Below are 13,197 nucleotides of genomic sequence, written 5' to 3' on the forward strand. Positions count from 1 at the left end.
ACCGTTCAATCTTTCGACCAACTTTGTTGTATGGGAGCGAGAGCTGGGTGGATTCAGGTTACCTTATCAATAAGGTTGAGGTTACGGATATGAAAGTAGCTAGGATGACTGCAGGTACTAGTAGATGGGAACAATGGCAGGAGGGTGTCCACAATGAGGAAATCAAAGAAAAACTGGGAATGAACTCTATAGATGTAGCAGTCAGGGCGAACAGGCTTAGACGGTGGGGTCATGTTACACGCATGGGAGAAGCAAGGTTACCCAAGAGACTCATGGATTCAGCAGTAGAGGGTAGGAGGAGTCGGGGCAGACCGAGGAGAAGGTACCTGGATTCGGTTAAGAATGATTTTGAAGTAATAGGTTTAACATCAGAAGAGGCACCAATGTTAGCACTGAATAGGGGATCATGGAGGAACTGTATAAGGGGGGCTATGCTCCAGACTGAACGCTGAAAGGCATAATCAGTCTTAAATGATGATGATGATGATGATGATGATGATGATGATGTACAAAATATGTACAAAGAGAGAAATCACTTTAATGAAGCTAATGTGATACGGGACAGGTTATGCAATGTAATTAGATAACTCAGAATGATGTTTTGTGTCTAAAGACAATGACCATTCCGTATTACTGTACAAACTCATACATGAAAGAACCACGTACAAGTTCATCTAACATCAAAGCAACACGGACAATACCGTTATGAACATTAAGATTTTAAAATATCCAAAAACACTCTGGCACAAGACGGTATGTGACAAACACTTTGTAAAGTGAATCACTGGGCTCAGCCATGCGAGTGTGAACTACATAGGCTTCACCCACGAGGACGTAAAACGTTAAAATAAATAATTTCGGTGCCAGATGGAATATTGAGATCTCTGTAGGAAAACAGTAGATATGTTGTGGCAGGGGTAAAATACAGGGAGCGAAAGGCTATTTACAATTTGTATAGAAGCCAGATGGCAGTTATAAGAGTCGAGGGGCACGAAAGGGAAGCAATGGTTGAGAAGGGAGTGAGACGGGTTATAGCCTATCCTCGATGTTATTCAATCTGTATATTGAGCAAGCAGTAAAGGAAACAAAAGAAAAATTTTGAGTAGGAATTAAAACCCATGGACAACACAACTGGAAGAAAAACAGCCCTCGATCACTATTTTTAACGAATTAACCGGCATTCAACACTGCTAGGCGTGTCTTCCTCAAAATTTAAATCAAATAATGGTCTATATTCTATAACATGGTCACAGTGGCTCGAAATCACAGTTTTCTTTATCTTAAATATCTTTATGACTAATGCCCTTTTGGCATATATATATATATATATATATATATATATATATATATATATATATATATATATATTATAAATGACATATAAGTACTGCCAGTCTTTCACGATGATTCCGTACTTATACTCTATCATACGTTTTTAGTCATAATTCTGTGACCATGTTATAGAATATAGACCATTCTTTGATTTAAATTCTGAGGAAGACACTCCTAGCAGTGTTGAAACCCGGTTAATTCATTAAAAATAGTGACCGAGAGCTGTTTTTCTTTCAATTGTAACTATTCACGGTCTCTGAACATGCAGCCACGTACAAAATTTTTCCATGGAGAAGAAATAAAAACTTTGAGACTTGCCGACGACATTGCAATTCTGTCAGAGAGAGCAAAGGACCAGGATGAGCAGTTGAACGGAATGGACAGTGTCTTGAAAGGAGGATATAAGATGAACATCAACAAAAGCAAAACGAGGATAATGGAATCTAGTCGAATTAAATCAAGTGATGCTAACGGAATTAGATTAGGGAATGAGACACTTAAAATAGTAAAGGAGTTTTGCTATTTGAGAAGCAAAAGAAGTGATTATGGTCGAAGTAGAGAGGATATTAAATGAGACTAGCAATGGCGAGGAAAGCGTTTGTGAAGAAGAGAAACATGTTAACATCGAGTATAGATTTAAGTGTCAGTAAGTGTTTTCTGAAAGTATTTGTATGGATTCTAGCCATGTATGAAAGTGAAAGACGGAAGATAAACAGCTTAAACAAGAACAAAACAGAAGCTTTTGAAATGTGGTGCAACAGAAGAAAGCTGAAGATTGGATTGGTAGACCACGTAACTAATGAGGAGGTACTGAACAGAATTGGGGAGAAGAGAAGTTTGTGGCACAACTCGACTAGAAGACGGGATCGGTTGGTAGGACACATTTTGAGGCATAAAGAGATCACCAATGTAGTATTGGAGGGAAGCGTAGAGGATAAAAACCGTATTGGGAGACCAAGACATGAATACAGTAAGCAGATTCAGAAGGATGTGGGTTGCAGTAGTTACTCGGAGGTGAAGAGGCTTGCACAGGTTACAGTAGCATGGAGAGCTGCATCAAACCAGTCTCTGGACTGAAAACCACAACAAAGGTTGAGCTTGTTATGTCACATTCAGGTATCTTCCGTTTTTTAGCGTCAATAGAGCTTGGGGAGATGGGAATGTGTCCGTTCATTATTTAATAATAACCATTCAAGTAAACAAATCGGTGTACAAAATTATTATCGTCCTGTGGTACCGTTTCCTGCAGAGAAGGCGAAGGAGTTTAGGGGTTCTTCGAGACTATAAAAGCAGATAAATGAGGACGGATTAATTTCCGGCTGACTTGGACTGTTTCAAAATGGCCACTTGCGCAGTACCTAAAACTGAAAAGAGTAATTCTCGCCCTCCTCAAGCGCTTACAGTCTTCAACTTCCTGACTTCACGGTCAAAGCATAAAAGGAAAAACAGTTTTCTCCTGGTCAGATCATCAGGAAAACCCTCTGCCTCCCGCATACCGATCTAAAGCAAGACAGGTACCACAATCATGAAATATGGCACTAGGAAATAACCGGTTCGTATCTCTCCCGCTAATGTAAATTCCTTTCATGTGCCGCGACCAACAATTGCACGGAGACTAATCCTCAAATTGCGGGCGTATAAGATTTCCAAAGTTATTAAATTAGTTTTTTTGTCACTAAGCAGTCAACAATTTTTCCAACCACGTCATTAAACGTAAGTCACACAGGAGGAGCTTTTACAGGACCTGAACGGAATAGGGATACTGAACGTATTGAAAGAAGGGCTTCACGAATGGTCACAGATTTGTTTGAGACTGGTGCGGGGATCATGGACATGTTGAAAACCTGAACTGGGAGAAGGCTGAAGACAGACGTCAAGTATCCTACGAAGGCCTACTTACAAAGTTTCAAGAATCAGGAATAGCAAACACAAGACTAATTCTGGCTTGAAAGGAGACACTTGTCACGCTCCATACGAGAATGGGATGCGAATAAGCTCTGATGAGTGGTCGATTGTGAAGTGCCCTCCGCCACGCACTTCACAGTGTGCTCATCAGGAGCGGTCCTAGAAATGCACAAACTCTTAAATCCATTGTGAAAACTTTAAGACGAATGATTCTGGGAGTCTCATCCACTCCATAAACTGGCTTGCAACTGTGGCAAGGTGCACCCATAGAGAGAAATGGTCTCCGACTTACCGACTGCGCACGCCCAGGATGGCCCGGACGCCGATGAAGCGCGTCTTGCTCTTGCTCTGGCCTACGAGGAAGACGACGTCGAAGAGGCTGGCATTGATAGCGATGTTCTCCTCATTGTTGAGGAAGGCGCGCGTGAAGTCTTTGGCCAGCTGGTCGTAGTCCTCGAACTGGTCGCGCACCGAGTCCAGTAGGGGGCTGGACGGCCGCATGTGGCCGATGGGCCGCCACGAGCCGCGCCTGGGGACGCACAGAACGGGGCGCCATCAGCTCAACAGGCCAGCCCAACACACTACCCAACCCTCCAAACCCGGTACCCACATACACCAGCAGAGGGCTGGATGGCTGCATTTGGCTGATGGGCACCACGAGCTGTGCCTGGCGGCCTACAGGGTGGAGGGGGGAGGGGGGGGGGAGGCCCATCAGTCGAGCACACTAGTTCTTAAGCAACCAGCACACTATCCAACCTCCCAAATTCAGACCCCAGACACACTGCATGTTTCAAGTAGCCAGGTCACATCTAGGCTGGATAACCCCAACTGCCTGCTCCAACTGAACACCCAATCAACAATGTTCATCCATTTGCGGTACTGGCAACCAACCCCTCTATCACGTTTATGAAAATTCCAGGGAAAACCCTCGTACTCCGAGTCGAAACTGACCATACCTCGGACTACCACTAGTAGATAAAATCATCTTTACCATCTTCTTGCGTCCTGTCACTATTGCAGCAAGTATTGTCCACATTATTACCGTTGTCCCACAAGCATCAATCGCTTTGGTATGATCCACACCCATAATTAAACTACTTGCACCGAATTCCATCTATAGGTCATTCCATCTACTTACAATTGCAATCCCACTTCATATTCATTCGTCTAGACAAGTCTGATTATATCCTTCCAAGGAAAACTACGTGTTCAAGCAACAACCTCGTACAATAAAATCACTATTTCTCACACTTTTCGTACGTTATTGACATGTATATTTTTTACAGAAACACCTCATAGTATCCTCTGAGGCTTCCTCCCCTGCCCCTCAATATTAAAACAACCAAGCATTCTTTAGGCACACCTCAATACATATACATGTTATCATCTATCCTACAACTGGACGCAGCTGATTATCAATTATTAAAATGTCAGTAGCAGCCATAAAGCCAGCTGCACCAAATTTAGCTACAGAACCACCACTATAATCAACAAGATGCACATCTACACCAAAGCCTCTTCAATTACCCTCTCAATAACAGCATTCCTGCCAAAGGGAATTACTATACAAATCTTAGACTTCTTAAATTACATAATATCCTTTTTCGTTATTGCATATTTTGCAGTATCTTCTATTATACGAGGTGTTAGGAAAATAGAATCTGGTATTCTAATAGAAAATGATGTAGGTCAAAATGAAAACAAAGCACATGAGCAGAAACCAAAACTTTATAGGATACAGACTACACTATGCCACGCTAACCATCTGTCGACACTTCACACATTCTTGCACACTTACCTGTATAGCGTAAGGCTCTTGCCTCCCTCTGCGTGGTTTTTCAGATTGGTGACGATATCCTCCAGCATCTTCCAATTTGACAAGACCACCTTTTTATTAGTTTTGCCCTGCGTACTGTGGAAGGTGATACATAGCCACAATTTAGTTACCAATAGAATTTTGGAATATGGCCGATCTCCGTGTGGATGACCTGGTCGACAGTAGAATCTTTTCAGTTTCTCAAGGAAGACCTGGCTAAATGCTTTGTCCTCCTGAAGATTTTAGACGAGACATAGCCAAATCCCCATTACCTTTAGCTGTTAGAGACGTGGCCTACTCCTGCGTGGTTGGTAACGATGTCGTGTAGCATCTTTCCCATCTCACAGTGTCCGCTCACAGTTGCTAAGTGGTCAGCGTTACAGAATGTCAATCCTAAGGGCCCGGGTTCGATTCCCGGCTGGGTCCGAGATTTTCTACGCTCAGGGACTGGGTGTTGTGTTGTCCTAATCATCATCATTTCATCCCTATCGACGCACAAGTCGCCGAAGTGGCGTCAAGTCGAAGGACTTGCACCCGGTGAACAGTGTACCCCATTGGAGGTCCTAGTCACACGACATTTACATTTATTTTTATCTCACAGTGACTACACGTTCTTTGGCTTCACCCTGCGTGAGCTGGAAGGTGATAAACAGCCACTTCCCACCTACCTGTGCAACTTGGGGATCTGGCCCATCTCTGTGTGGTTGCACATATTTACCATGATGTCCTCTAGCATCCCTCCAGCCCCAGTGAAGACCTGGCTAATGGCTTTACACTGCAGAGGCAGAAAGGTGATAAATAGCCACTTCCCACCTACCTATACAAGGGGATCTCCGCACAGTTGGCCAGATTAACCATGTTTCCAGTCTCTCATTGAAGATCCTGCTAATGGCTTAGTCCTCCTGCAGCTGGTAGGAGAGACAAAGTTTCCACCCCCTTGCCTACAGAGATTGGGGTCTGGTCCACCTCCACACGGTTGGCCAGGTTGACCATGACGTCCAGTAGAATCTTACAGTCTCTCAGTACAAACCTGGCTAATTGGTTTTGTCGTCCAGTGGCTGGCAGATGAGATGCAGACTGCACCTTACTTACCTGTTGGCTTGGCTGACCATGAAGTCCTCCAACATATTTCCAGTGCAGATCTGGTTAATGTCTTTGCCCTACAAAAGCTGGAAGACCATACATAGCCACTTCCCACCTACCTGCACAACTTGCAAATCTGACCCAGCTCCACATAATTGGCCAGATTCACCATGATGTTCTCTAGCATCTTTCTAGTCTCTCAGCAGTCAAGACCTGGCTAATGGTTTTGCTATGCAAAAACTAGTGGGCACCTTACCTGTAGGGCTTGGGTATCTGACCAGTCTCTGCGTGGTTGGCCAGGTTGGCCACGATGTCCTCGAGCATCTGCGACCGTGTGCGCTCTTGCATGCGCGCGAACTTGGGCGCCGAGTAGGAAGCGCGCTCGCCGTTCACGATCTTGGTGAGCAGCCACTCCCGGAACATGGGTCCCTTGTCGAAGACGGACTGCTCCCACAGGTATGGCTTGTAGGCACCAACCTCGTCACGGGTCACCACCGAAACCTGTGAACAGTGAGGGATGGGCTGTGTGAGTCCCACCAATATACACCAAAGGGGCAGTCCATGCCTTTACACTCTGATACTTACGCAGAATTCGAAAGAGGCTCCATCAGCGCTGTGTTACTAGGGTAGCATAAGATTCCCTGATCATGCGGTGCTCACATGCCGTTGCAGAGATACAAAGAATTTTTTTTAAGGCGTCACGTATTTCTACAGCATGTAGAAAAGTTCCTATAATGATATGTCTAAAAACCAAGAACTGTTGACGCATGGGCCAATTTGTCCTGTCATTTCTACATCTCTGTTACGTAGAAGTAGACAGTATAGGTGCTGCTGCACGTGATTAACGCGTGTCCCCACACGTCCTTTAGCCCTTCTTTGCAGTGAATCATGCACTCTTTTAAATACACCAAACTCCATTCTGATTTCGTCAAATACAATGGCCACACGCTGCTAACGTCGGCACATTGTCGATGTGATGGGTATTCACCAGTGCCTTGAAAGTTCGCCAAACAGCAGTGCAATTGAGATGTTATTTGATTTTCGCTACAAGTTTCGACAGTTCATTACGCCATCTTCAGGCCTCATATGTACCTTTCAAAAATAATTGGTACTGGCATACTGGGCCATGTGTTTCTGAGTGTCGTGAATTTGTAGCTGAAGTGCTTCCTTCGAAGACTTGACTGGGAGTTGCAGTCAAGTCTTCGAAGGAAGCACTTGAGCTACAAATTCACGACACTCAGAAACACATGGCCCAGTATGCCAATACCGATTATTTTTTAGAGGTGCATATGGAGCCTAAAGATGGCATAATGAATTGCCGAAACTGATATCGAAAATAAAATAACATCTGAATTGCACGGCTGTTTGGCGAATTTCATTGGTCAGTATTAGTCCGCTCCGATAGCTGAGTGGTCAGCGTGACGAATTTCCGACCTACGGGCCCTGGTTCGATTCCCGACTGGGTCGGGGATTTTCTCCGCTCAGGGACTGGATGTTGTGCTGTCTTCATCATCATTTCATCACCATCCGGCGCGCAGGTCGCCCAGTGTGGCTTCGAATGTAATGAGACCTGCACCAAGGCGGCCGGACCTCCCACGCAAGGGGCCTCCCGGCCAATGACCCCAAACGCTCATTTCCATTTCCATTGGTAAATATTTGACCAGTCGCTATCCCATGTCCACAATGGATCAACAGAGAGTGTATTGAAATGTCCACATAGCACCAAATCCAAATTTTTAAATTCGTCAGTAATTATATGAAACACTGAAAAATCAAGCTTTTGGTTCTCCTGGAAGTCGTTAGATAGGAAACCTATAACTGGCATTGGGCGAACAGGTTTGTCGTTTAGTTATGTAGATGACTTAAGTGCCAGATTATGATAACAAGTGATACATAGTGAATGATTTTTAGTGAAATGAGACAGCTGACTACATCCAGGAAAAGAAATTCTCACGAAAAAGCAATGATCCACTTGAAGATGAGGAAGTAAGTCCTAGAAATGCGTCATGGACGAAAATAATAGTGAGCGACAGATAATGGTTTCAGTTTATCTTTCATAAATACAAATTTGCAGAAATTAGATCCTTTCTTGTTGGTCAATTCTTTTATTTATTCCTTGAAGATTCCATGTTACCTGCAAAGTATACCAACAGTGATAACGGAAATTCATTGTTTAAGTGCTAGTTAGTGGTTGCTACAGAACTGTCCAACATTTAACTCTACTTTAAGCTGGAAGCATTCTGGTCACAAAATCAAGAATTGTAAAGTGTAAATGATGGCAATCATTAAAGTAAAATTTGCACACAATGATTAACACAGAACAAAAGCCTCAGTTCAGTAGTTAATGCTATATATGGGATGTATTATCGAGACTGTTGAGCAAACCAATTAAAAGAACAAGGTATATATTGAAGCTTGCGTCTTTATGAAGCTGGCAGTAACAACACTGATTATGTTCTATCACTGGACTTAGCTTTTCAAGTAAGAATTCCTGAGAATAAAATGGTGGTTCAAATGGCTCTGAGCACTCTGGGACTTAACATCTATGGTCATCAGTCCCCTAGAACTTAGAACTACTTAAAACTAACCAACCTAAGGACATCACACAACACCCAGTCATTACGAGGCAGAGAAAAGAAGAAAATTATTAAAAAATTGTGAAAGTAGGCCACAGGGCTTTATGAAGAGTATTTAGAAAAATCTAGAGGTGTAAAAGAGAGGAAAAGACAGTTCAGAGAGGTAGAAAGCGATAATACAAAATCTTTAGCGCAGAGGATTGTCCTCCTAGCGGCACAAATGGTAAGCCAAAAGAACAATCGTTGACTCTGAACGAAACGGCGCATTCAGAAGAAATGCGAGTAGCTGGTTTGTGGGGAAGCCAGATCCTTTGCTCGACGGGGGTGGGGGTGGGGGGGGGGGGGAGGGACACAGTGTTGTAAAAGGAAACCCGTCGGTAATGGGGTGAAACGTCCGGTTCCTGTTAACCTGCGAAAAAATTAATTGGAAACGTGAAATGTGAAAGCGCAAGCGTTTAGTTGACACGGTCATAACTAAATCTCAGTTCAATGTAGTAGTGTGGGCGATAGGTAGCTGACACACGTCATTAAATGTCGAATGTCAAACAACGTGGCAATCTCTGTGTGGAACTGGTTCGAACAGGCGCCAAAAGCACCGCGGCACAATCTGATTCAGCGATTACCAATTAACTATGACTGACACAATAGAAAGTTTCTCTTGCTGTTGTCAGGAGGTCGTAATTAAATAATTTGACAGCAGTGTGCCATTCGTTAATTAACAAGACGTCACTGTATACATAGTGAACTCTAACGTCACCGACAAAATTTCGGAGTAGTCAGGGATATTTTCTGAGTAACTGGCTATAAGGGTACCCCGGTCTCTGGTGGCTTGTTCGTCTACACCTACATCTACATGATTACTGCGCAATTCACAATTAAGTGCCTGGCAGAGGGTTGATCGAACAACCTACAAGTTACTTCTCTTCCTTTCTACTCTCGAAAGGCGCGCGGTAAAACCGAGTACTTCAATCTTTCTCTGCGAGCTCTGATTTCTCTTACTTTGTCATGATGTTCATCTCTGTCTATATAGGTGGGCGCCAACAGAATATTTTTGCAATCGGAGGAGAAAGTTGGTGATTGGAATTTCACCACGAGATTCTATCGCAAAGAAAATCGCCTTTGTTTTGATTGCCACCCCAATTCACGTGTCGCGTCGGTCACACTCGCTCCCCTGTTCCGCGATAATACAAAACGAGCTGCCATTCGTTGATGTACTCCGTCAGTCCCATCTGAAGCGGTTCCCACAGCAGTACTCCAGAAGATGGGCAGACAAACGTAGACCTGGTGAATTTGCTAAATGTTCTGGGCATTAACTCGCAGCCTTTGGTTTGCAGTCCTCACAACATTATCCATGTGATAGTTCCCATTTACGTTATTCGTAATCTTAATCACTGAGCATTTAGTTGAGTTTAGCTACATCTACATCTACATCTACATACATACTCCGCAATCCATCATACGGTGCGTGGCGGAGGGTACCTCGTAACACAACTAGCATATACTCTCCCTATTCCACTTCCAAACAGAACAAGGGAAAAATGACTGCCTATAAGCCTCTGTACAAGCAATTATCTCTCTTATCTTATCTTTGTGGTCTCTCCGCGAAATATAAGATGGCGGCAGTAAAATTGTACTGCAGTCAGCCTCAACTGCTGGTTCTCTAAATTTCCTCAGTAGCGATTCACGACAAGAACGCCTCCTTTCCTTTAGAGACTCCCACCCGAGTTCCTGAAGCATTTCCGTGACACTCACGTGATGATCAAACCTACCAGTAACAAATCTAGCAGCCCGCCTCTGAATTGCTTGTATGTCCTCCCTCAATCCGACCTGATAGGTATCTCAAACGCTCGAGCAGTACTCAAGAGTAGGTCGTATTAGTGTTTTATAAGCTGTCTCCTTTACAAATGAACCACATCTTCCCAAAATTCTACCAATGAACCGAAGACGACTATCCGCCTTCCCCACAACTGCCATTATATGTTTGTCCCACTTCATATCGCTCTGCAATGTTACGCTCAAATATTTAATCGACGTGACTGTGTCAAGCGCTACACTACTAATGGAGTATTCAGACGTTACCGGATTCTTTTTCCTATTCATCTGCATTAATTTACATTTATCTATTTTTAGAGTTAGCTGCCATTCTTTACACCAATCACAAATCCTGTCCAAGTCATCTTGTATCCTCCTACAGTCACTCAACGACGACACCTTCTCGTACACCACAGCATCATCAGCAAACAGCCGCACATTGCTATCCACCCTATCCAAAAGATCATTTATGTAGATAGAAAACACAAGTGGACCTACCACACTTCCCTGGGGCACTCCAGATGATACCCTCACCTCCGATGAACACTCACCATCGAGGACAACGTACTGGGTTCTATTACTTAAGAAGTCTTCGAGCCACTCACATATTTGGGAACCAATCCCATATGCTCGTCCCTTAGTTAGGAGTCTGCAGTGGAGCACCGAGTCAAACGCTTTCCGGAAGTCAAGCAATATGGCATCCGTCTGATACCCTTCATCCATGGCTCGCAAGATATCATGTGAAAAAAGGGCGAGTTGCGTTTCGCAGGAGCGATGCTTTCTAAAGCCGTGCTGATGCATGGACAGCAACTTTTCTGTCTCAAGGAAATTCATTATATTCGAACTGAGAATATGTTCGAGAATCCTGCAACAAACCGATGTTAAGGATATTGGTCTGTAATTTTGATACTCCGTCCTTCTACCCTTCTTATATACAGGCGTCACCGGCGCTTTTTTCCAGTCGGGGGCTTTACGTTGGGCAAGAGATTCGCGATAAATGCAAGCTAAGAAAGGAGACAATGCAGTAGAGTACTCTCTTCAAAATCGAATTGGAATCCCATCAGGACCTGACGATTTATTTATTTTCAGCCCATTCAGCTTTAGACTTTTGTGATTTATCATTTAACCGAAATATAACAGATTTCTTTTAGTACTCATGTGGATGACTTCACACTTTTCATTATTTAGAGCCGATTGCCAATTTTCGCACCACACATATAGCTTGTATAAATAATTTTGAAATTAGTTTTTATCATTTGATGACTTAACAAGACACTAAATGACAACATCATCTGGAAACAATCTAAGAGGGGTGCTCAGTTTGTCTCGTACGTCGTGAATGTAGATGAAGTACGGCAGACGGCCTATAACACTTCCTTGGGGCATGGCAGAAGTTGCTCCTGTTTCACTGGATGACTTCCCGTCATCCACCACGAACTCTGACTTTCCGAAAGAAACTCCCGAATCCCGGAGTACAACTGAGGCGGCACTCCAGAGACACTCAATTTGATTGGAAGTCTCTTGTGAGGAACGGTGTCAAAAGCCTTCTGTAAATCTAAAAATACGGAATCAATTTGACATCCCCTGCCGACATCACTATTACTTCGTGAGAATAAATAGCTAGCTGTGTTTCACAATAACGCTATCTTCTGAATCCATGCTGACTATTTGTCACTAGATATTCTTATTCAAGGTAATTCATAATGTTCGAACGCAGAATCCTACTGCAAATCGACGTTAGTGATATGTATCTATAATTTAGCAGATTACTTCTATTTTCTTTCCTGTCTGTTGGTGCCACTTGTGCAACTTTCCAGTCTGTGGGTACGGATCTTTGTATGAGGGAGCGGTTGTATATGATTGCTAAGTGTGGAGCGATTGTACCTGCACACCGTGAAAGGAACCTGACTGGTATACAATCTGGACCGGAAGCCTTGACTTCCTTAAGTGCTTTAAGCTGCTTCGCTACACCAAGAATATCTACTTCTAAGTTACTCATGTTGGCAGTTGTTTTTAATTTGATTTCTGGAATATTTATTTCGTCTTTTTTCGTGGAGTTTCGGAAAACGGTGTTTGGCAGAATACGTCATTAATGCCATAACTATTGCTATCGAGATTGAAGATACTGATTTCGTCTTGCCGCTGGTTTACTTTACATACGACGAGAATAACAGGAGAATTGCATTTTGTTACCGTTCTTACCCCCGTATAATAATTCTAATCCTAAAGAAAGCAGGTGTTGACAGATGTGAAAATTACCGAACTATCAGTTTAATAAGTCACAACTGCAAAATACTAACGCGAATTCTTTACAGACGAATGGAATTGTATGCTACAGCATGTTTTAAGCAATTAGCGAACATAATGTCATCTGCAAGTAAAAAACGGCAACAGAAAAAAAGCGCACAGAAACTATGTCGCAAACAGCGACAGTAATTGCTTAAAACATGCTGTAACATGCAATAAGTAATGTAGTATGAAAGTATCCGTAGTAAACTATATTTAAAAAAAAAGAATAGTAAAAAATGTAATAATGTGCTATTGTGTGTATATAACCATGCTATTTTCTGCATGTTTTAGATTAAAAAAAAACCCACTGATGATGGTAATATTTGTCACCGAAACTAGTTTGGGAGAATAAAGAAATAAACGTATAACAAGGTGTTTTGAAGC

At 43.0% G+C, this 13,197-nt stretch overlaps 1 protein-coding gene across 1 annotated transcript in view; it reads right to left on the bottom strand.

Annotated features, from left to right (window-relative positions):
- Window positions 1-3,525: 3,525 nt before the first annotated feature.
- Window positions 3,526-13,197, bottom strand: part of LOC126106220 (rap1 GTPase-activating protein 1-like) — a 397,582-nt gene continuing 387,910 nt past the window's right edge. The window contains exons 6-7 of the mRNA XM_049912450.1: window positions 6,393-6,637; window positions 3,526-3,766 (exon numbers count right to left, since the gene is read on the bottom strand). Of these exons, the coding sequence (XP_049768407.1) occupies window positions 3,526-3,766; window positions 6,393-6,637 (486 nt within the window). The remainder of the gene's footprint in view (window positions 3,767-6,392; window positions 6,638-13,197) is intronic.

The sequence above is a fragment of the Schistocerca cancellata genome, chromosome 10 (genome assembly GCF_023864275.1).
Source record: "Schistocerca cancellata isolate TAMUIC-IGC-003103 chromosome 10, iqSchCanc2.1, whole genome shotgun sequence".
Taxonomy (NCBI): domain Eukaryota; kingdom Metazoa; phylum Arthropoda; class Insecta; order Orthoptera; family Acrididae; genus Schistocerca; species Schistocerca cancellata.